We start from the raw sequence: 22,749 nt of genomic DNA on the forward strand, positions 1-22,749 counted from the left end.
AAGGGACATTGTTGAGGACAGAATGCTATTGCCTGCTTTGGAAATGAGCTCTCATTCTTCGTATAGAATTCAAATCTAGATTCACTTCCTGTAAGTGATTATTCTGCCATACTGTCCCTTGGAAAGTATGTTGGACTGATTCAAAAGATTCAGGTATTGTGGCACTGGAATAGAGACCTACAATCTCGCAAACGTTACTCTTCGTGTTCTACCTTACCAGTACATCATTATCAGGTCTGTTGGTGATCATAAACTTCTCTAAATAATTTTCAGTCTCTATTTAGATAAATATGCATGCATTTCTAATAGTAAGATCTGCCTTAAAGGGGTAATTTTGCTCAGCACCAACTGAAAGGAGAGGAAAACTTTAAACTAGAAATTGCATGCCGTTTGCTACCAGATATCAAGGTAAAATTATATATTATAACTGTCTTGAGTTATTCAACTCCAATTCTTACCAAAGAGAGAATTTTATTCTTGTGGTTCATACATCAGGAGACTCAATAGTGTGAAATGGGCATTGGCATGCAAAAGTCTCCACTTTTGATGCCTGGAGCAACGGGCTAATTATGCAAACTTGGGTTAATTATGCAGTGTCCTGACCCAGCTGCAGTTCTATTATTATGTGCTTTGTGCAGAGAACTTGACTGAGGTTAAGAATTGATCAATTTTTCAGTGCTTGGATGTCTGCATGACAGTTCTACAGTTTTTGAGGGCAAAAAGAAATGGCTATGCCATTATCAACTTGATTCCAGAGGAACAGATCTTGGGTAACCCTCATATTTCCTGATGTCTTCATCAGTTTTCTACAGTGGGTGTGGGGACAGCAATAGTTTAAAGCCTACTCTGCACGCTATCTGGCCTTGACCACACAATTTATTGTTGCTTCAGGCTTTCTGGATTGCTCAAGCTGCTGGAACATCAATTTTTTGGATCTCCAAAAGAATTTGGCAGGACTTGCATGATGTAAAATGCACTAAAATGCAGCAGAGGCTTAGTTGTGGCCATCTGTCACATGGCTTGATGCAGATTTTGAAGCCAGAAATTGGTATACATTGGGAAAGCATAGAAAATATGATTTATAATTATGAATACAACATAGAAAATAATTCTCGAGCCCCAACAATCTTTATGATGGTATTGCTAGAGAAATGGCATCTCCCACTTTTGGGTGGAATAAAATCCAATGTAGATGACTGGAAGGAGAAAATGATGAAGATGCACTGAATGGAAATATTTAATTGAAAGAAATAAAAACAAATGATGTTGGATGAAAATCTATTCAAGGCAAAGATATTTCTAATCATTTAATGAATGCAACTTATTTATAAAAAAAAACACTTTCCACAAAGCTTACAATGAAATAAAGAGCTTCAATATCTGGAAGCAAAAATTCTCACCATCTTTTTTTTAATTGGAATCCATATTATGCCTGCAGACCCATTCCCAAAAACTGGTCAAATGCCTCTTGTTATAATGTTTGATCCAATACAGAACAAATAATGTAAAGTGTATAGATTAAGAGTTATGGGTCTCCATTATTCTCAAGATGAAATGATGTAGTGAGAGGATTCTATTCAGTTAAATAATTCTGCATCTGTTAATCTACTATCCACTATTTCAATGGCCTGTGTTGGTCCCTGGATTTATAGTGCCTCCATAGGCGGGAGGCAGTGGCATAGTGGTAATGTCACTAGACTAGTAATCCAGACGCCCAAGCTAATGCTCAGGTTCAAATCCATGGAATATAAATTCAATTAATAAAATTGAGAATTGAAAACCAGTCTCAGTAATGAAATCATTGACTGCTGTAAAAACCCATCTGGTTCACTAATGTTCCTCAGGGAAGGAAATCTACCGGACTGGCCTACATATAAGACTCCAGATCCACAGCAATGTGGTTGACTCTTACCTGCCCTCTGAAATGGCCCAGCCAGCCACTCAGTTCAAGGGCAATTAAGGATGGGCAACAAATGCTGGCCTTGCCTGCGACACCCACATCCCACGAAAGAATTTTAAAAAGCTCTAATGTGGCTCCACAATTGAACAGAATTAGAGTGAAGTTTATTTGGCGCTACAGTAACTGTGTCTTCATCTGCCCCTGCCCTAAGCACTGCAATGCCATCTCTAAATGCTTGTCTCACTTCCTTTAACACTCCTAAAACCTCTCTCTTTGACCAAACTTCTTTTAACGTTTCCTTCTTTGGCTTAGTGTCAATTTTTGTCTGATTATTCTCGTGTGGAGCATCTTGGGATGTTTTACCTCATCAGAGCTGCTACATAAATGCAAGTTGTTCTACATGCTAAGTCACCAAACTAATATCATTTTTGTCTAATCCCAAGGTTGTTCCATATCTAAATATTTATGCCTATAATCGTGCAAGAATATTTATCATGATTTCCTTTTCAAAATCTAAATATTTATGTCTATATTCAAATACAATATTTATCACGATTTCCATTTCAAAATAATCAAACCTAGTACTCTAAGTCACCCAATTTTTAATCATCTTCAATTCCTCCAACGTTACTGTGTCTGCATTCAGTCTTAAATATTTTCAAGAAAAGTCTTTAATCTCTTTTTCAATGATTTATTAAACTTTGAATCTAATATCCAAATATTATTGAATGTCTACTGTCTGCTTATTTCAACAACATTCAAGCAGACGCGGTGATATCTATTGGGTATGACTTGATAACATCATCGACTCCATCCCAGCATCTCAGTAACTGCTCTCAATATCCCGTGTGACACCAATATTACATTTATGAAAATAGGGCTTTGCATATTGAGAAGGATATATGTCCTCTCAGAACAAAATGTAAGAGCATCCAGGAATTTCTTAATCTTATTTCTTCATACCATACAATACTGCACATTACCATACACAATAGAAAATAAAAACAGAAAATGCTGGAAAAACTCAGCAGGTCTGGCAGCATCTGTGAAAAGAGAAACAGAGTTAACCTTTCAAGTCCTTATGACTCTTCTTTAGAGCTTTTATTTTAGTGTTGCGCATTACCAGCTAGCTTAAGGGTATAAACAATGGTACAAGAAATGGACGTTCCTGCTATGACACTGGTAGATAGTTGAGAGATTTTTTTTTAAAGCAACGTACTGTGCACTGGCACATCTTGCTGAATCTTGTTTGTCCAGCTAAGCAGATTATTTTAGCAATGAAACAAAGCAGCTAAGTTATATGGAATTAATAAAGCATAGTGGCAAAGCAAAAGTGGCCAATGGATCAAATCTATCATCTGATTATTCTATACACCTCTGCCAAAGACCGAGGTAGTGATGGCAGTAAGTAGCTGAACAATACAACCAAGGAGGGCCCCGGTTTTGCTTACTGTTGTGTATTGAGTTAGCTGAACTCGGTTGGAGAAAGTGCAAGGAAGTCACAGCTATCCTTATTGCCAAGGTGAGCAAAATAATCCAAAGTTCCTGCTCTGATTGGTATTACTTCTGCTGGAAGTGCAAATGTGGACATCAAATGGATACAAGACTGTATTCAGCTGCGACGTTCCCATGGCTGAATCGATTGTTTGCTTTTGGTGTCTTGGGTCACAGATGAACAACTGTGCCTTGAACAAGCACTGAGGGTACCTGCCACTTGTACCGTAACTCAGCCTTCAATAAAAAAGACCAGACATAGTAGTAGATTGTGCTTCAGAAGGTTAGCAGATGGTAAATTGTTTGTTTTAGTGTGGAAATACGGTATTGGGAGTTTCATTTTGCTTTCTGCATTGGAGCGGTAATACCTCTTGTTGTGAAGAGGTTAAATGAAGTAAAATAAAATTATTTTGCTTTCCTCTGAGGTTTCAGAAGCATCTTAAGATCCCCTCTTATTCTTCTAAACTCTAGTGATTACAGGCCTAGTTGAACCAATCCCTCCTCGTAGGAAAGTCCTGCCATCCCCGGTATCAGCCTAGTGAACCTTCGCTGCACTCCCTTTATGGCAAGTATATCCCTTCTTAGGTAGGGAGACCAAAACTGCACGCAATACTCCAGGTGTGGTCTCACCAAGGCCTTGTACAACTGCAGTAAGACATCCCTACTTCTGGACTCAAATCCTCTTGCAATGAAGGCATTGAATTGAAGGCATTGCATTGAAAAGCACCAACAAGACGACATGATGTCAACACAGTTAGTGAATAACTGAATGCATAAAGTAAAGGAGGAAACGTTTGTAAATTGAAGATTCAGCATTACTGTGTTATTGTCATTGTTCCAACATTATCAAAAAGGTTAGATTGTACCAATTTTTCCAGAGGTGCATTTTAGCACCATTGATATAGACAGAATCTATAGCAATGACTCTTCAGTTATGGAAGAGAAATGGCACTATATGGAAAGGCCACGTGTCGTTTGCTCATGCCAGTTGAAAATAAAAATTCTGATATCACTGGATAGCTGCATTTAATTGCTAATGGCCATCAAGTTATAACTGCAACAAAAACAAAAATACCTGGAAAATCTCAGCAGGTCTGACAGCATCTGCGGAGAGGAACACAGTTAATGGACTCGAAATGTCAACTGTATCCCTCGCCACAGGTGCTGTCAGACTTGCTGAGTTTTTCCAGGTATTTTTGTTTTTGTTCTAGATTTCCAGCATCCGCAGTATTTTGCTTTTATCCTAGTTATAACTGCAGGAAGTTTTAAGTGTAAAAGTTAATTGGTTGTTCACAAGTGCTTGTAGAACTTATGATTTGAGTGAACCTTATAAAATAAATGGATCATTTTATAGGATCGCGTGAACTTTTGTGAAGTGCCAAATGATTCTTGATTAATATAGAAAAATGCCCTAAGTACTCAGAGAGGAAGAAACATTGGAGCTAGGGGCATGAGTAGGCCATTCGGCCCTTCAATCCTGCTCCACCATTCAATATGATCATGGCTGATCCTCTATCTCAACACCATATTCCCGCTTTCTCTCCATACCAATTGATGTCCCTAATATCCAAAAAATGATCCATTTCTTTCTTGAATACACTCAGTGACCCACAGCCTTCTGTGGTAGAGAATTCCATAGGATGATCACCCTCAGTGATGAAAATTTTCTTCATCTCAATCCTAAATGGCCTGCCCCGTATCCTGAGGCTGTCGCCCCTGGTTCTAGACTCCCCAACCAGGGGAAACATCCTCCCCACATCTAATCTGTCTATGCCTGTAAAAATTTTACACATTTCAATCAGATTCCCTCTCATTCTTCTAAACTCTAGTGATTACAGGCCTAGTCAAACCAATCCTTCCTCATAGGACAGTCCTGCCATCCCCGGTATCAGCCTAGTGAACCTTCGCGGCACTCCCTCCATGGCAAGTATATCCCTTCTTAGGTAGGGAGACCAAAACTGCACACAATACCCCAGGTGTGGTCTCACCAAGGCCTTGTACAACTGCAGTAAGACATAACAAAAACAGAATTACCTGGAAAAACTCAGCAGGTCTGGCAGCATCCAAGGCAGAAGAAAAGAGTTGACGTTTCGAGTCCTCATGACCCTTCAACAGAACTGAGTGAATATAAAGAGAGGGGTGAAATATAAGTTAGTTTAAGGTGGGGGCGGGGTGCAGTTGGGTGGGGGGAGAGAAGTGGTGGTGGTGGTGTGGTTGTAGGGACAAGCAAGCAGTGATAGGAGCAGATAAAGCGGGCAGGTTTTAGTAAACACCTTGTCAAACACCAGGAGAGAAATGGAAAGCCATGAAGGTGAACAAGGCAAAAGAGAGATATGGCAATCTTGTCGCAGAGAGGAACAAAACTTCTTCAAGGTAGGCATTCCTTCAAGAAAAGTGGCAGTCAATTAAACAAAGAGATAAAAACCCACCTTAAACCAGCTTATATTTCACCTGTCTCCTTGTATTCACCCAGTTCTGTTGAAGGTCATGAGGACTTAAAACGTCAACTCTTTTCTTCTCCGCCGATACTGCCAGACCTGCTGAGATTTTCCAGGTAATTCTGTTTTTGTTTTGGATTTCCAGCATCCGCAGTAAGAAATCCCTACTTCTGGACTCAAATCCTCTTGCAATAAAGGCCAACATACCATTTGCCTTCCTAATTTTTTGCTGCACCTGCCTGTTTACTTACATTGACTGGTGTACAAGCTTACCCAGATCCCTTTGTACATCCACATTTCCCAATATATCACCATTTAAATGATGCTATGCCTTTCTGTTTTTCACACCGAAACATATAATTTCATATTTATCCATGTTATACTGCATCTGCTATGTGTTTGCTCACATACAAAACTTGTCTAAATCACCCTGAAGTCTCCTTGCATCCTCCTCACAGCCCCGCCCAGTTTTGTGTCATCAACAAACTTGGAAATATTGCATTTGGTTTCCTCATCCAAGTCATTTATCTATATCGGGAATAGCTGATCCTTGCGATGCACCACTAGTCACCGCCTGCCATCTAGAAAAAGACCCATTTATTCCCACTCTCTGTTTCTGGTCTGTCAACCAATTCTGGATCCATGCCACATTACCCCCGATCCTATATGCTTTAATTTTGCCCACTAGCCTCTTATATGGAACCTTATCAAAAGCCTTCTTGAAATCCAAATACACCATATTTATTGGTTGTCCCTTATCCATTCTACTAGTTACATCCTCAAAAAACTCCAGTACATTATTGAAGCATGATTTCCTTTTCATAAACCTAATGCTGACTTTGTCTAATCCCGTTAATGTTTTCCAAGTGTTCTGTTTCCACGTCTTTTATAATAGATTTTGGCATTTTCCCCACTACTGATGTTAGGCTAATTGGTTGATAATTCTCTTTTTCCTCTCCCTCCTTTTTTTAAATAGTGGAGTTACGTTTGCCACCCTCCAATCCGTAGGAACTGCTCCAGAGTCTATAGAATTTTGGAAGATGACCACCAATGCATCCAATATTTCCAGGGCCACTTCCATTAGTACTCTGGGATGTAGATTATCAGGCCCGGGGGATTTTTCAGCCTTTAACCCCCTTAATTTCTCTAGCACCATTTTTTTTTACTAATACTGATTTTCTTCAATTCCTCCCTCTTACTAGACCCTTGGTTCCCTAACATTTCTGGGAAATTATTTGTGTCCTTTTTTGTGTAGACAGAACCAAAATATGTGTTCAATTCTTCTGCCATTTCTTTGTTCCCCATTATAATTTCTCGTTTCTGACTGTAAGGGTCCTACATTTGTCTGTACTAATCGTTTTCTCTTCACATATTTATAGAAGCTTTTGCAGTCAATTTTTATGTTCCCTGCACATTTACTCTCATACTCCATTTTCCCCTTCTTGGTCAATCTTTTTGTCCACTTCTGCCGAATTCTAAACTGCTCCCAATCCTCAGGCTTGCTGCTTTTTCTGGCATTTTTATATGTCTCTTCTTTTAGGTCTAATACTATCCCTAATTTCTTTTTTAATTCCTGGTTGAGCCACCTTTCATGACAGGAATGAATAATTTTTGTAATTCATGCATACATTCCTTAAATATTAGCCATTACCTATCCACCGTCAACCCTTTTAGTAAGGTTCCCAAATCCATCACTGCCAACTCGCGCCTCATACCCTTATAGTTCCCTTTATTTAGGTTCAGGACCCTAGTTTCAGATTCAATTTCATCACACTCCATATTAATGGACAATTCCATCATTTTATGGTCGCTGTTCCCCAAGGGAACAAGATTGTTAATTAATCCTTTCTCATTGCACAATACCCAATCTAGGATAGCCTGCTTTCTAGTTGGTTCCTCAATGTATTGGTTTAAAAAACCATCACGTACACACTCCAGGAAATTCTCCTCCACAGTATTATTGCTAGTTTAGTTTGTCCAATCTATATGTAGATTAAAGTCACCCATGATTACAGTTGTACCCATATTGCATGAATCTCTAATTTCCTGCTTAATACCTTCCCTTACATCTCTGTTACTGTTTGGGGGCCTATAGACAACCCCCGCCAACGTTTTCTGCCCCTTGGTTTTCTTATCTCCACCCAAACAGATTCTAAATCATGATTTTCCAAGCCAATATCCTTCCTCACTCTTGCATTGATTTCCTCCTTTACTAACAATACCCCACCTCATTTCCCTATTTGTCTGTCCTTCCGAAATATTGAATACCCCTGGATGTTCAGTTCCCATCCTTGATCACCCTGCAGCCATGCCTCCATAATTGCGACTATATGATAACCGTTTATATCTATTTGCACTGTTAATTCATCTACCATATTGCAAATACTCCGCGCATTAAGATACAATGCCTTAACACTTGTCTTTTTAACCTTGTTAGTCATCTTAGCTTTATTTTGCACTATGACCCCATTTGTTTCTTGCCCTTGTTTTTTATGCCTTCCACTTTTGCTTGTTACTTTTCTGTCTTTCATTTCTATCCTTGTTTCCCCCTTCTGTCTCCCTGCTGAGGTTCCTATTCCTCTGCCATTCTAGTTTAAACTCTCTCCAACCGCATTAGCAAACATCCCCCCACCCGAGGGACATTGATCTTGGTCCTGCCCAGAGCAACCTGTCCTGTTTGTACTGGCCCCACCTTCCCCAGAACCAGTCTCAATGTCCCATATACAGAATTAGGAGAAATAACTGAAATCTTAGTTGAAGGAATGGATTTTAAGAAGACTTTTAAAGGCAGAGAGAGAAAGAGAGCTGGCTGGATTTAGGAAAGTAGCTTAAGAGAGCAGGGATAGGGCCAAGACACTAAAGGGTCTGCCATCAACTTTGAAGTGCAGGAGCAAAAGGCTGTGGTCAAAAGACTTGATTGTACAGGTTAGGTGGGTGAAGCAATGGAGGCAATTGTAGATGAGTAAACATATTTTAAATTCAGTGCATTGGGGAATGGTGAGCAAGTGCCAAATAGTGAGGACAGAAGTGATGGGCAGGCAGGGTGTGGGCAGCTGAATTTTAAGTGAGTTGGAATTACAGAAGATGAACGTCAGGAAGAAAACAAACAAACAATGGTAAAAAATAGGTCTAGAGGTGACAAGACATTGTTAAGGGTGGTGAAGGTGATATTGGGATAGAGGTGAGCAATGTTGCGGTCTTGGTGATGGATCAAAAGTGAAATTTGAAGATCAGTTCCTGCTCAAATAGGATGCTAAGATTGTATTCAGTTTACTTCAGCCTGGGTGAGCAACTGAAAAGATATTAGAAATTTTGGCAGGGGCCAAAACTGATGGCTTCAGTTTCTTGGAATGCAGTGGAGCCAAATTCTGGCTCATCCATAACTGAATGTCAAGATAAGCAGTTTGACATTATAAAAGGTGTTGAGTGAAGTGGTGGAGAGGCAGAGCTGTGCACCTTCAGCACACATATCAAGGGTGACCCTATGCCAAAAGGTGTGATCAGCAAGTGTCGGCACATGAAAAATTGCCAACAGCATAAGACCAAGCGTATATCCTTGAGGAACTATGCACGACTGAAGAAACAGTTGGAGCTGCACTGTCTGCAGAATTGGGAAAGGTAGAAATAGAACCACAAAAAGGCAGTGTCATTGAACTCAGCCATGGACAAAAGGCAGTGACAGTGCTTAGAGTGGCCAGAAAATTTAAGGAAATTAAGGATGAACAATGGACAACAATTGGAGCCACACAGATTGAGAAATAGTTTAGAAATCTAATTTATGCAAAATTGTACCTTATATTGTTTTCACATTTAGCTGTGTAGCTATAATCATCAAGTTAAAAAAAATCTATAACCTTTATATAAAATAGCCTTGGACAGTCTTAAATCTTAAAAGCAATTCCACTGGAAGAGTGGTTGGCAGATATAAAAGTGGGGCATCTAAAGGATTGAGCTCAAATGGCTGTGTATTTTCTGGACTGCATTTTATGTAATCCCAAAAGCAGGCATGAATATGTTGAATACATTGGTTCATTCAAGCATCAGTAAAACCTTCAGGTGTTTGACTGCAAGTTGAACTCATTCTTGGCATGTAGCACAGGAATGCAACATTTATCTATAATATTACAAAATGCACATTCCCAAACTTGGCTTTGACTTGGTGTTGTGAACAGGGCAGAAAGCAGGCTGATGGTTTCAGATGGGGAATGGTGGGAGACATGAGCATGAAGCTGCAAGCCAATGATTCAAGGACTTTAGAGAGGAACAAGAAATTAAAGATGGGCCGGTAGTTGGAGAGAAAGTCAGCTCAAGGATGAGCTTTTTGTGAAGGGCTTAATGGTGCCAGTTAAGAAAGGAAGGAGGAAGACAATGCCTAAGCAAAGAGAGCAAGTAACCATGCCAGAAAGCCTAAGAGCTAGAAAAGGTATTTGAGTGATCAGGAGGGTATTGAAAAAGCAGGTGGTCATCAAACTTCAGAGAATAGGGAAGTGATGAATTTTAAAATTCTCACCCTTAAGACATTTCTTAAAACCCATCTCTTTGACCAAGCTTTTAGTCATCTCCTTAAGGGGTTCAGTGCCAAATTTTGTTTGATAAGGCTCCTGTGAAGTGCCTTGGGTTATGTATTACTACATTCAACATGAATGCAAATAGTTGTTGTTGAAGAGAAAGAACAGAGTGAGAAGATGCTGCACAGCTAGGGGCCTTTGGGAGCTAGGGCCAGAGAGTGGTCAGGAGCTTGTATGGAGAAGTAGGAAGCTGTAGCTGAGGGGGTTGCATAAATGGTCTCAATATTAAAGCTATCTGCAAGTTATTCCAAATAAGCACTGGAGTTTGTTGAAAAGGAAAGAATTTGTGCACTGCTGTCTTTCCAGTATGATGGCAAATCAACTTGCACAGCCCAAAAGTATGACCTCACCCTCTGTTCTCCCAGTTCCTAATGAGCTGTCTGCCCTTTCAGAGCCATTCTTTCTTTTATGAGGTTTGAACATTCTGATTCCAGCTGTCTCTGCTGTTCCAGTAGTTGTGAATTCCTCAGCTGCACTTGCCAAAGTAGAATAATTATAATTGTTGTAGACATACTTAAATAATAGTGCATCATTGTGCAGGTACTTTGTTCTGGGTTCCTGCAAGTACAGAATCATGTAATAGTACAGTACAGATGGAGGCCATTCAGTTTAGAGCTTGCGCTGGCCTTTTACAAAACCAAAGCAGTTAATCCCAATCCCATGCACTTTCTCCAAATCCCTGCCATTTTTTTTCTTTCAAGTACTTATGTTATGGACAGAAGGGGCATTAATTTAAACAGCCTTGATTTCTCCTCACTCCCTGTTCATAAACAGAAATGTGTTTTTGATTTCCAATTTCCCCCTTTACAAGTGATGGTGTAGTTTCCCCAGCCCTTCAGTTTAGAGTTATCCAATTTTCTATTAATAACCCTACAGCAAACACAAGGTAAGGTAAAATAAGAGAGCTGGTTTATTTTACACACACAAAACGTGGGAAGGGGTTTCGCAATATCCGCCTCTTTTTATATTCATACAATAGAAGAGGGATAAGGGAAAGAAAGAGGTACAGGGCACGACTACAATAAAAATAAGAGTTACGGTTTCACGTGAGTCCAGAGTCCAGAATCAAAAGTCCAATGGCGTATTCCTTCGGAGGTTAGCAGGTTGGAACTGTTGCAGGGAAATCCATCTTTCCAGAAGCAAGGACTTCCCCGGTGGAAGAAGACACGTAGAGATGAATTGGTCTTATAGGCCCAGATAGAAGAGTTCTGATGTTCCAGTAGCTCAGAGTATAGATTAAGGCTAGGCAATTTACCTGGTCAGAGCTCTTTCTGCTGCTACCTGTTTGATGGTAAAATGGCAGACTGCCTGGGTTCAGTTCCACATAGCAATATTACAGGTTCCAGCAGCTTGGGGGATGTCATGTGACATGCCTCCCACCACTTCTCCTGAGTTTTGAATAAAGGATTTATTTTTCCAGGTCTGGAATTTTGAGTGTTAATAAAGGAGTCAGGGTCCCTTTTGTCCTTGCAAACATACTGTCTTCACTGGCCAGCGCCCTGCCTTAGAAATGTAAAGGGTGTAGGTACATTTCTTAGGAATTGGATTTTCTGCAGTCATAGGGAGCATTATTGCCTCTTTAAAGATAGAGGTCCCTGCTGGTTTCTGAAGGCTAGAAATTCCTCTAGTACCAGTCATGGCTAGTCAGGCATGACAGAGTCTTTGTCCATTTTTAAAATAAAATAATAATTTTATAAAGTGGCTAGGTTAATGTAGATATATATTTTCCTTCCCGTCTTCTGGATGGGACATATCCAATTCCCCGTTGAAGGCTACTATTGAATCTGTATCCATAATGTTAATGCATTTCAGATCCTAACAGTGTTGCATAATTAAAATTTTCCTCATGTTGCCTCTTTTGCCAATCATCTTAAATCTGTGCTCTCTCATTAGTAAACCTCCAGCTATTGAAGATAGAGCACATCAAGTATATTTCAATGTGCTTAAAAATGCAAAAGCTTTTACTCCCATTTAATCAATCAAGAAATTTATACAGAATCTTGTGACCTCCCCCATGGCAGATGGGGCATTTAACTGGGCAGAAGAGCAGTGGAATGGAACCACCTTCCCACCTCTAGCCCGATTAAGTCCATGGTGGAACAACAAGTGTTAGGCCTGCAGGCCCTGGTACCAATTGAGGCCCTTAAGTGGTCAATTAATGCCCCTCTTAAGGGCTTCATCCCCCAGTGCTGCCAGTATTAACCCAATGATGGGGAGGTGAATCATTGAATGAGGGATACCAAAGGCATTGGGAGTTGGTGGGGGTGGGGGGGGGACACGTCTGGCTGAAAGCCATCCCTTGCCCATGCTGATGGCCCCCTCAACCCCTGAAACCGCCTTCATGCCATCACTCACACATGCCTCGGTCTTTCCTTGATGCTGGGCCTTGGCTTGATGTAGTGCCAACAGCTGCCCCAATTCCCTGGTGACACTTCTGCATACCCAAGCTGCCAGCCTCTGGTTGGCCAGCAGCTCTTGTTGGGGCACCCAATGGCCCTCAATCCTGAGAGAAGGCCTGTCACTGGCCTGTTAAGTGCCTGATTGGCACAAGATGCCAGCAGGCCTTCTTGAAGCCTCAGGGTCTCACTGGCTATACAGCCAGCAGGCGAGACCCATCACCTCCACAAGATTCACTCTTCATCTTGCTGTTTATGTCAACACTTATGAAGGGGAATTAAGAAAGTAATCCATAACAGGCTTTGCTTGTCTTTACATTTTATACTTGTACACTCTAGCATTGCAGTGAATATTCTGTACTCCTAGTTCAATTTAATTTGTATATAAACATTAATTATTACTCTGTCTGAATGTAAGTTTGCTATTTCTGATCTATGATAAATGTGAGGTAAACACTGAAAATAGGATAATTTTGATGTTTTGGATGCATGCAAAGTTATTGGAAAGATTACTGAAGAGTCACAGCTTCCAAATCAAAGAGGGCACAGTGCACTTCTATGAAGTGTTATGAAGTTTTCAAAAGAGAAATGGATATATAAAGTTCTGAAATTATAACACAACTATTGATGGTGGCGAATCGCTTCTGAATGGAATGCTAAGATAATCTTAGAAAATAGAGGCTATAGTTATGAGCAGAGTTGGAAGAAATCAAGCCTATTTTAGTTCCAACAAAAATTAGAAAGTAGGTCTGATAAAGGGGTTTAAAGCTTTTTCTCAACTTATCTAAGTATTTTGATTGGTTTTACAGTCAGTAAATGGAAGGCAAGAATCCAAGTTTATCATTCAGAGAATAAAGGGAAGGTTAAGATTTTTTTTAAAAACATGGGACATCAAGTATCCTAGCAGAAACTATGGTGAAAGCAGCACTCATAACAGTCTTGAAAGCTAATTAGACAAATACATGGACAAGAAATGCAGTTTGAGGAAAAAGGAGGAGAATGGGACTATGTGGAAAGCTCTGTCAGAGAGCTGGTACAGGTGCAATGGGCCGAAAGGCCTCTTTCTATGGTAAAAGATTATATTCCTCCAAGAACAGTAGCTTTTGATTCCTTGCCAGCTCTTATTTTATGCAGCAGTGCACCCCATCAAACTTTACTTTTACTTACAAATTAATCAGGAAACTTCCTGCCAGAACAGCACTGCCTGGTGATTTAAGAGGGACTAAAAGAACCACATTGTACAATATACTGCAGCTTTCAATAAATCAGTGAATTTATACTTACTTCTGGCTTCTTTAAAATTTGAATGTAGAACATGCAATTTTTCATTGGATAGATGATGATTAAGACATCGCCGAAATCCGTAGGAATGATGCCCCTGCGGTAGTCCCTTGTGTGCTCAGACCAGATGATGTGAACTTCGTCATTTCCCAGGTGACGGAGCTGTAATGGTAAATTGGTTCTTGATTAATTGTAGTGCAGTGATCAGTGCTTTATTACGAGGTCAACATCCATAAATTTAATTAATTTGCCTCAAAGGTTATAATTTTCATATATTAAAAGGTGAAAACCTCTTCCAATTAGTTTGAAATTTTTAGCTTGATGTGTTTTAAAGAATGACAAATTCTACATTATTTATAAGAATGTTTACAGATTAATTTACGTGGATGGAATGCATTTTATATTCTTAATTACTATACATTGTAATTAAATTTGAGATGGTTATACTCAGAGCATTCAATGGTGCAAATTGTACTTTGATAGTATTCACCTGACATGAAATGTGAAAACAAAATATTATGATTATAGGACACAGAACAGAATTATGATATTCCTGGACAACTACAGTAGTTTGTATATTAGAAATGAAAACAAGTTAAATTCAGCTTTAATGCACTATTTCATACTTGCTTTGTTTAGAAATCAATCTCACTTTGAATCAAAAAATTAATGTTTTTAATATTCCTTTTTAGGAGACAATGTCTGGTCTCACTTGTGATTGCTTTAACTTGATTACTGTATGGCTAGGAGCACCCAGACAAGATGGAATACACATATTATCTGGATCAGGTCTGTAGTTCAAAATATATAGCATGATATGGAGTTATTATTCTTCATTTATGTCTTAGTATACATGGAGAACATGCATGGTTATAGATAAGGCATTGAAAATGAAAGCTCTTACACTTTAAGAATGCCAGACACAAGATGGCCTGCAACAAAAAAACCAAGCTGTTTCATCTGGCAATTAATCAGTTAAGGGATGGTAGATGAGCAGGTAGCTATTCATGCGTTTTCTGTCCAGAAAAACCGATTTGTTTGAAAACTTGATTACTGGACTGTGAGGAGACAGAGCTAATTGGCTAGGACTGCTGAATCTACAGGCGGCAACAATGATTTCAGCCAACGTATCTGATGTTGGTATTGACCGATTTTCCAATGGTTAGAGCCCACTTGATAAAAGAAATATATACTGGAGCCTTTTCACAGTTCAGCAGTTATTTTTTTTGCTGCACAGGTGGAGATTAACGGAGAACTCAGAATTTGTTCTTATGAAGAAAATTTGCATCACACTCAAGTCCAGAGTAAAAGCATAATTGGGGACCTGTGCCAGAAATTTTCTTTACTCCTTTATAACAGGTTCTGTAAGTTAAGAAGAGTAACAATGTGATTTATTCATTTGCTGTCATTTGCCTTCGCTTCTGCTAATTTAATTTCTCAATAAACCCGGTTTGTAATTGTAGCCTGAAAGTGTTATTTGGCTGTCAGCCGGGGAGAATTAGTGCAAATGACAAGAACTCTGTGGTCCACAATCCCAGATTACTTTGCGCATAAGGTCAAAAATATTTGGACTGCACCTAATTAACAATTTAACATAGCAACCCAGTGGTGCCTGGATTTTATTTTCGTCTGACGTGAAATCGTACTTTATTATACAAATCCTCAAAAAACCTGCACTGACCTCCAGCCCTTCTAGAAACATGCAAAATCTGGTGCTGGCAGCAAGCTTATTTCCAGTAGCAACAGCAACAGAATAACATTGGCAGTATGATGACTATATTGCACAAGTGTGTGGATGCTGATTTAATCATGATACTCAACACATCATTCAACCATTTTGTTTCTTTCCCTTCCATTATTTAATAGTTCCATTACTGAATAAGGCGATACATGTTTAGGTATAGATCCACGAGCAGTAGCCTTCTGGCATCTAGTGGCTTTTCATAATGCTTGAGTATCCATGTGTTATTCAACGACAGAGTGACTATAGCCACCGTACCACTTTATTATCCAGACCACACTTATGTACTTCCAGCAAATAAGTATTGGACGATTATTGAGCACAAGAACTTTGCAAAATATTTTTTCCTCCTAGTCTAGGGAAGCTCAAAATAACAGCGTCCAAACCACTGCTTCACTGAGATCAGTTATTCAGTCTTAATTTCTTACTCTCAATAAAGAAACTTGATGTGGGGCTTTTAGCTATGTTTTAATTTTGCATCATTACCCTTATGCTGACCTTACTTAAAAAAATCCTGATTCTCCTTTGTGAATAATAATCTATGACACTAACAGTCAACACCAAGAAACACTTGATTCTGTTGTCCTAAGAAAACAACAGAGTCCTTGGTTAATTAGACGTGTGCCACACAACCCATTTACTCATATGAATTGTGGCTGTAGTTATTTTGCAGGCTGAGAGTCGGGCAGCGAGCACACCACTGATGACACTGGTCAAGGCACTGCGCCCAACAGCCTGACCTCCCTCATGCTAATTGCATTATAAAGCCAGCTGGCTTAAGAATGGAGTCATCAATTTGATTGAAAAATTCCTGCTGTCAAGTAGGCATGGTGGCCCTGTTACTCAGTGACTCTGAAGCCTGACCACCCCCTTTGTTTGTGCTACAGTGTGCTCTTCCTCAAAAACGGAGTTTTATTTGTAAATTAACCAAGAAACTTCCTTGAAGAATAGCACTGCCTGTAGACTGATAATGTGTGCCTTTCATTCCACTCCACTCTTACTGTAACCCTGCCAATTTGTTTTCCTGCTCCAGTCCTGCCTCAGGCTAAAACAGGCTTGTAAGACATAAGTGCAATTACAGTTCGTGGAGCCAAATGAATTGTACAAATCCAATACCACAGCTCTGTCACAGCTTGCAACCCCTGTTGCTGCTAAAAATCCAATCTAACAAAGCTAACAAATTTCCACTATAAGAGCACAGGGTTCAGCATGGGGTTGGAGGCACACAAGAAAAATGAGAGCTTACTACGACTAAACATTTTTTGATCAGTTAAATTGTCTCAGCAGTTTTTGCAGCTCATTTTTTTAAACCATTTACTGTGATTTGATGAGATACCGAGTCAGAGGACTGTAGCATGCTGATGCACAAATTGATTTTCATTTTAGTATATGCTCTGATCAAAAGTTTACGATAATGATGCCAGATGTTACAGTACCGCGGGATGGTAAGACCCACATCTTTCTTAAGGCAATTTAGTAAAGCCTTTGTGACTGACTACTCATTTGAAGCTTTGGATTCAATTACATTTATTCAGACAATTTACAGAAATGAATTTCTACTGAACGTCGCTGTATAAAAACACTTGTACTTTATTATTTACTGGCCCTTTGAAAACCTATTCAAACACTACCACCTAAAAATACGATTCATCGCTAAAGTCAGCATTTCTGGGTTAAAATTCAGCAATGTGGTCACCATTCATATATGTCTGAGATCCTTCCCAAACACATGGCAACACTTTTTAAATTCAATTCCGGCAAGCTAAACTCCCAAGTTACTTCTGTCTTTTTCTTCAAAAAACATAATCATAATAGAATTTTGAAAAATGTTTTTCTTTTGAATTATGCTATTGAGAAAGAAGTGTGTCTTTATAATTCACCTTTACAAGAGAAATTACAAAATGATGCAATGGTAATAGGAATAAAATGACCCCCTAAAATGAGCAATTACAAAAAATTATTCTATCACAACTTCAATGAGATACAATGCCAACACAGTGGCCAATCACGTGCACCTTTCACACTTCAGAAGCAGATTGGTTATCTTCAGGTAGGATTTCAATAGGTGTGGCTCTCTGGGCTAGGAGACACAGGCTAGGAACTAGGAAGCACCATTTTGAGAGTGTGGCAGGAAAGGTTAGATTGAGATAGGAACTGTCATTTTCTAAGTAGGGCACGCAGCCAGCATGTGTCAAAGGTCAGTTTTTCTTCAAAAGCACCAGCTTGTTGCTCATAGTAATTATGGGGCTTCAGATATAATTCTAAATATTGAAATTTTTGCTTTTTGACTAGATGCTGTATGAGGAGTGAGGAAGTGAAGCAAATCCTGTACGGTAATATTTTCTTACAAAATATATTTTCAAATATACTGCCACACTCTAAAAGAATACTTGGAACAGAACTAAGAAAACAAATGGCATATGCTACATAAATACTTATTTTGTACTGCACATCTCCCTTTCAAATCTGCTGTCAGAGTTCTCATTACAAATCTTCAGTTCTTGCAAACCCACTCTCATCTCTAAACTCCCTTTCCTCTCTGAAATCCTTGAAAGTATTGTTGCCTCCCACAGTTGCGTCCATCTTTCCTGCAACTTCCTGTTTGAATCTCTCCAATTTAGTTTCTGCCTGTCACAGACCAAAATGGCCCTAACCAAAAGTTACTTCTCTCCTTCATCATAAAGCGCAACTTTGAAGTATTATGAACCTTGAGAAGGATAGTGTAGAACTTCAAAAGGACACGTTCATGTTGGTAGACAGACAAAAGGCAGATGATATTCAATGACAAGAAGTGTGAAGTGATTCATTTTGGTAGGAAGAATGCAGAGACACAAATAAAATAAAGTGTACAATTCTGAAGTGGATGCCGGAGCAAAGGGACCTGAATGCATATGTGCACAAATCATTGAAGGTGGCAGAATAGGCCTGCTTTGGCTTAGTTCCAACTCTTACCAATCAAATTGTTGCCAGAGTATCTCTAGTAATGGCTCCTTTTCCTACACCTTGTCCCCTCCTCTTTCTCATTTGTATGTTGCCCCTTGGTGATATCATCTGCAAACATGTGAAGCAGAAACACCGACATAGACCAGTTGTGCCAAAGGAACTGTTTTTGTGCTGTAAATTCTATATTTCCATAGGTACAATAGATGAAGTCCACTCTCCCAGCTCTTCCCTGCAGCACAGCAAAATTTTCTTTTCCAGATAATAATCCAATTCCCTTTTGGAGGACTCAATTTACCCTGGCTCCATCACACTTTCAGGCTGCATGAAAAAGTTTTTCCTCATGTCATCATTACTTCTTTTGCCAAGTACCTTCTGGTTCTTGATCCTTTCGCCAATGGAAAGGGTTTCTCCCAATCTATTATGTAAATACGCCTCATGATTTTGAATACCTCTATCAAATCTCCATTCAACCATCTCTTGCCCAAGGAGAACAGTCTCAACTTCTCCAATCTTTCTGCATAACTGAAGTACCTCATCCCTGGAACCATTTTCATGAATCTTTTCTGCACCCCCTCGAACACCATCACATCCATCCGAAAGTGTGGTGCCCAGAACTGGAAGCAATGCTCCAGTTGAGGCCGAAGCAGTGTTTGAAACAAGTTTAACATAGCTTTCTTGCTTTTGTACTCTATGCCCCTATTGATAAAACCAGGATGCCTTTTACTTGATTCACTGCTCGCTCAACCTATCCTGCCACCTTCAATGATTTGTGCACATGTGCATCCAGGTCCCTCTGCTCCGGCATCCACTTCAGAATTGTACACTTTATTTTATATTGTCTCTCTGCGTTCTTCCTACCAAAATGAATCACTTCACACTTATTGTCATTGAATATCATCTGCCATTTGTCTGTCTACCAACATGAACATGTTCTCTTGAAGTTCTACACTATCCTCAAGGTTCATAATACTTCAAAGTTTCACATCATCTGCAAATGATGAAATTGTGCCCTATACATCAAGATCTAGGTCATTCATATATATCAGCAAGAGCAGGGGCCCTAACACCAATCCTTTGGGAAACCTTCCTCCTGCCCATAAAACAACCGCTGTCACTCAGCCAATTTTGTATCCATGTTGCTACTGTCCCTTGTATTTCATGAGCTATACCTTTGCTCACTTTATCAAATACCTTTTGCAAGTCCATGTACACCAGAGGGGCTGGTCAGCTCAGTTGGCTAGATGACTAGAATGTGCTACAGAATAACACCAAAAGCACAGATTCGATTCCCATCCTGATGGAGGTAGACTTGGGACTTACCTCCTCACCCTGCCCCGAGTGGAAGGCAATGACAAACTGCCACTAACAAAAACTGCCAAGATGACAGCTCAGGATGAAACATCAATAGACAATGAGCCAACTACCTGTTTTCAGCCACAGCACATATACTACACCATACCATGTATACCACACGAACAGCATTACCCTTATCAATCCTCTCTTACCTCATCAAAAAACTCAAGCAAGTTAGTTAAACATGATTTGCCCTTAAAAAAATCCAAGCTGGCTTTCCTTAACCCACATTCGCCCAAGTGACTATTAATTTTAATATAAAAGCAAAATACTGCAAATGCTGGAAATAAGAAAAAAAAAACAGAAAATGCTGGAAAAATTCAGCATGTCCAGCAGCTCTGTGGAGAGAGAAACAGAGTTAACGTTTCAAGTCCATATAATCCTTTTTCAGAGCTATTAATTTGGTTCTGAGTAATCATTTCTAAAAACTTCCCCAGCACCAAGTTTAAACTGACTGGCCTTTAGTTGCTGGGCTTATCTTTACACCCATTTTTGAACAAAGGTGTAACATTTACAATTCTCCAGTCCTCTAGAACCACCTGAGTCTAAGGAAGATTGGGAAATTATGACCAGTGTCTCTGCAATTTCCACTATCACTTCCCTCAATATCCTTGGAAACATTTCATCCAGTCCTGGTGCCTGACCAACTCTTAATCCAATACCACCACCTTATCAATTTTAAACCCTTTACATGTCTGAACTGCCTCCTCTTACACCATGATCTGGACATGGTAAAGACAGATGCAAAGTATTAATTTAGTACCTCAACCATGCCCCCTGCTTTCATGCACATATTCCCTTTTTTGGTCCCCAAGCAGCGTCACTCCTCCCCTTACCACTCTTCTACTATTTATATGTCTATACAAGACTTTTGGATTCCCTTTTATGTTAGCTGCACCTTTCTTCTGATACTGTCTCTTTACTTCTCTTATTTGCTTTTTCAATTCCCCTCTGAACCTTCTATATTCAGTCTAGATCTCAACTATATTATCCACCTGACATCTGTCATAAGCACACTTTTTGTTTTACCTTAATTTTTTGCATCATCCAGGGAACTCTGGATTTGTTTGCTCTACCTTTTCCCTTCATGTGAATATACCTTGTTTGTACCTGAATTCTCTCTTCTTTAAAGGTAGCCCATTATTCAATTACAGTTTTGCCTGCTCACCTTTGATTCAAATTGAACTGGACCAGATCCATTCTTAATCCATTGAAGGTGGCTTTCCTTCAGTTACTGATTCTTACTCTTGATTGCTCCTTATCCTTTTCAATAGCCAACCGAAACCTTATGATACAATGATCGCTGTCCCCTAAATGTTCCTCTACTGACACTTGATCCACTTGGCCCACCTCATTCCCAAGAACCAAGTCCAGCAATGTCACCTTTCTCGCTGGACTTGAAACATGCTGCTGTGGAAAATTCTCCTAAACACACGCTGGGAATTCGTGCCCCTCTCTGCCCTTTAAATTACTACTACCTCAGTCTATATTCAGATAATTGAAGTCCCATTATAATTACTCTATAATTCTTGCACTTCTTTGTGACTTTCTTGCAAATTTGTTCCTCTACACCTTTCCCACTAGTTGGTAGGCTACACCAAGCAATATAATTGCACCTTTTGTTGTTCCTTAACTCTAGCCAAATAGATTATGTCCTTGATCACTCTTAGACATTCTCTCTCTCCAGCACTACAATGTTCTCTTTAATCAATACTGCCTCTCCTCCTCGCCCCATCTTTCCTGAACACCTTGCATTCAGGAATATTTAGTACCCAGACCTCCTCTTCCTTGAACCAGGTTTCTATTATTGTCACAATATTGTATTTCCCCCAGATGTGTGTCAATAACTCACCAATCTTATTTACCACATTCTGAGCATTCCCATACATACGCTGTAACCCTAATTTAGACTTTATTACTGTCCCCTTCAGCTGAACCTACCTGATACTTTACTATTTTCTATTCTAGTACCGTGTCTCTCAATATTCTTTGTACCTTGGTATCCTTTTCTAGTATTAACTCCTGGTTCCCACACACCTGCCAAATTAGTCCACAATAGTACTAGGAAATCACCCACAAAGAAACCCATCTGACTTATACAAGTCTCATCTCCCCCAGAATTGATCTTGATTCCTCAAGAATTTAAAGCCATCCCCTCCTGCACCATCTCTCCAGCCACACATTCATCTGGGCTTATATCTGAAAAGGACGAATGTGCAGGGCTAAGGGAAAAAAGCAGGGGGAGTGGCACAGGGTAAATTCCTCCTCCAGGGTGCCAGCGCAGATGCAACTGGCTGAATCCTTCTGTTTGTAACAATTCTGTGACTTGCTCGATCCTCCCATTTCTAAACTCACGCGTGTGGCACCGGGAGTACTCCGGAGGTCACTACTTTTAAGGTCTTGCTTACTTATTTCCTATCTAGCTCCCTAAATTTTGACTGCAGGACCACATTCCCCTTTCTATTTCGTTGGTGCTAATGTGGTTCACACCACTGGCTGTTCACCCTCCAACCACCCCGCACCCCCAACCCCTTCAGGGTGTTTTTGCAGTTGTTCAATTACCTTAACCCGAGCACTAGGGAGACAACGTACCATTTTGGATTCATATCTGCGGCTGCAGTAATGCCTGTCTGTA

At 39.8% G+C, this 22,749-nt stretch overlaps 1 protein-coding gene across 7 annotated transcripts in view; it reads right to left on the reverse strand.

Annotated features, from left to right (window-relative positions):
* The window catches only part of ralgapa2 (Ral GTPase activating protein catalytic subunit alpha 2), a 554,472-nt gene that overhangs the window by 190,072 nt on the left and 341,651 nt on the right, over window positions 1-22,749 (reverse strand). For 6 of the 7 annotated variants that reach the window (XR_005942422.1, XR_005942420.1, XR_005942421.1 and 3 more), the window contains exon 37: window positions 14,081-14,239. Coding sequence is in view for 4 of the 7 variants with exons in the window: in XM_041183014.1 (XP_041038948.1) it covers window positions 14,081-14,239 (159 nt within the window). In the remaining 3 variants the exon portion in view is untranslated. Of the gene's footprint in view, window positions 1-11,552; window positions 11,682-14,080; window positions 14,240-22,749 lie in introns of those variants that run through there. The other variant, XM_041183017.1, reaches the window with a different exon arrangement.

This window comes from Carcharodon carcharias, chromosome 2 (assembly GCF_017639515.1).
Source record: "Carcharodon carcharias isolate sCarCar2 chromosome 2, sCarCar2.pri, whole genome shotgun sequence".
Lineage (NCBI taxonomy): Eukaryota > Metazoa > Chordata > Chondrichthyes > Lamniformes > Lamnidae > Carcharodon > Carcharodon carcharias.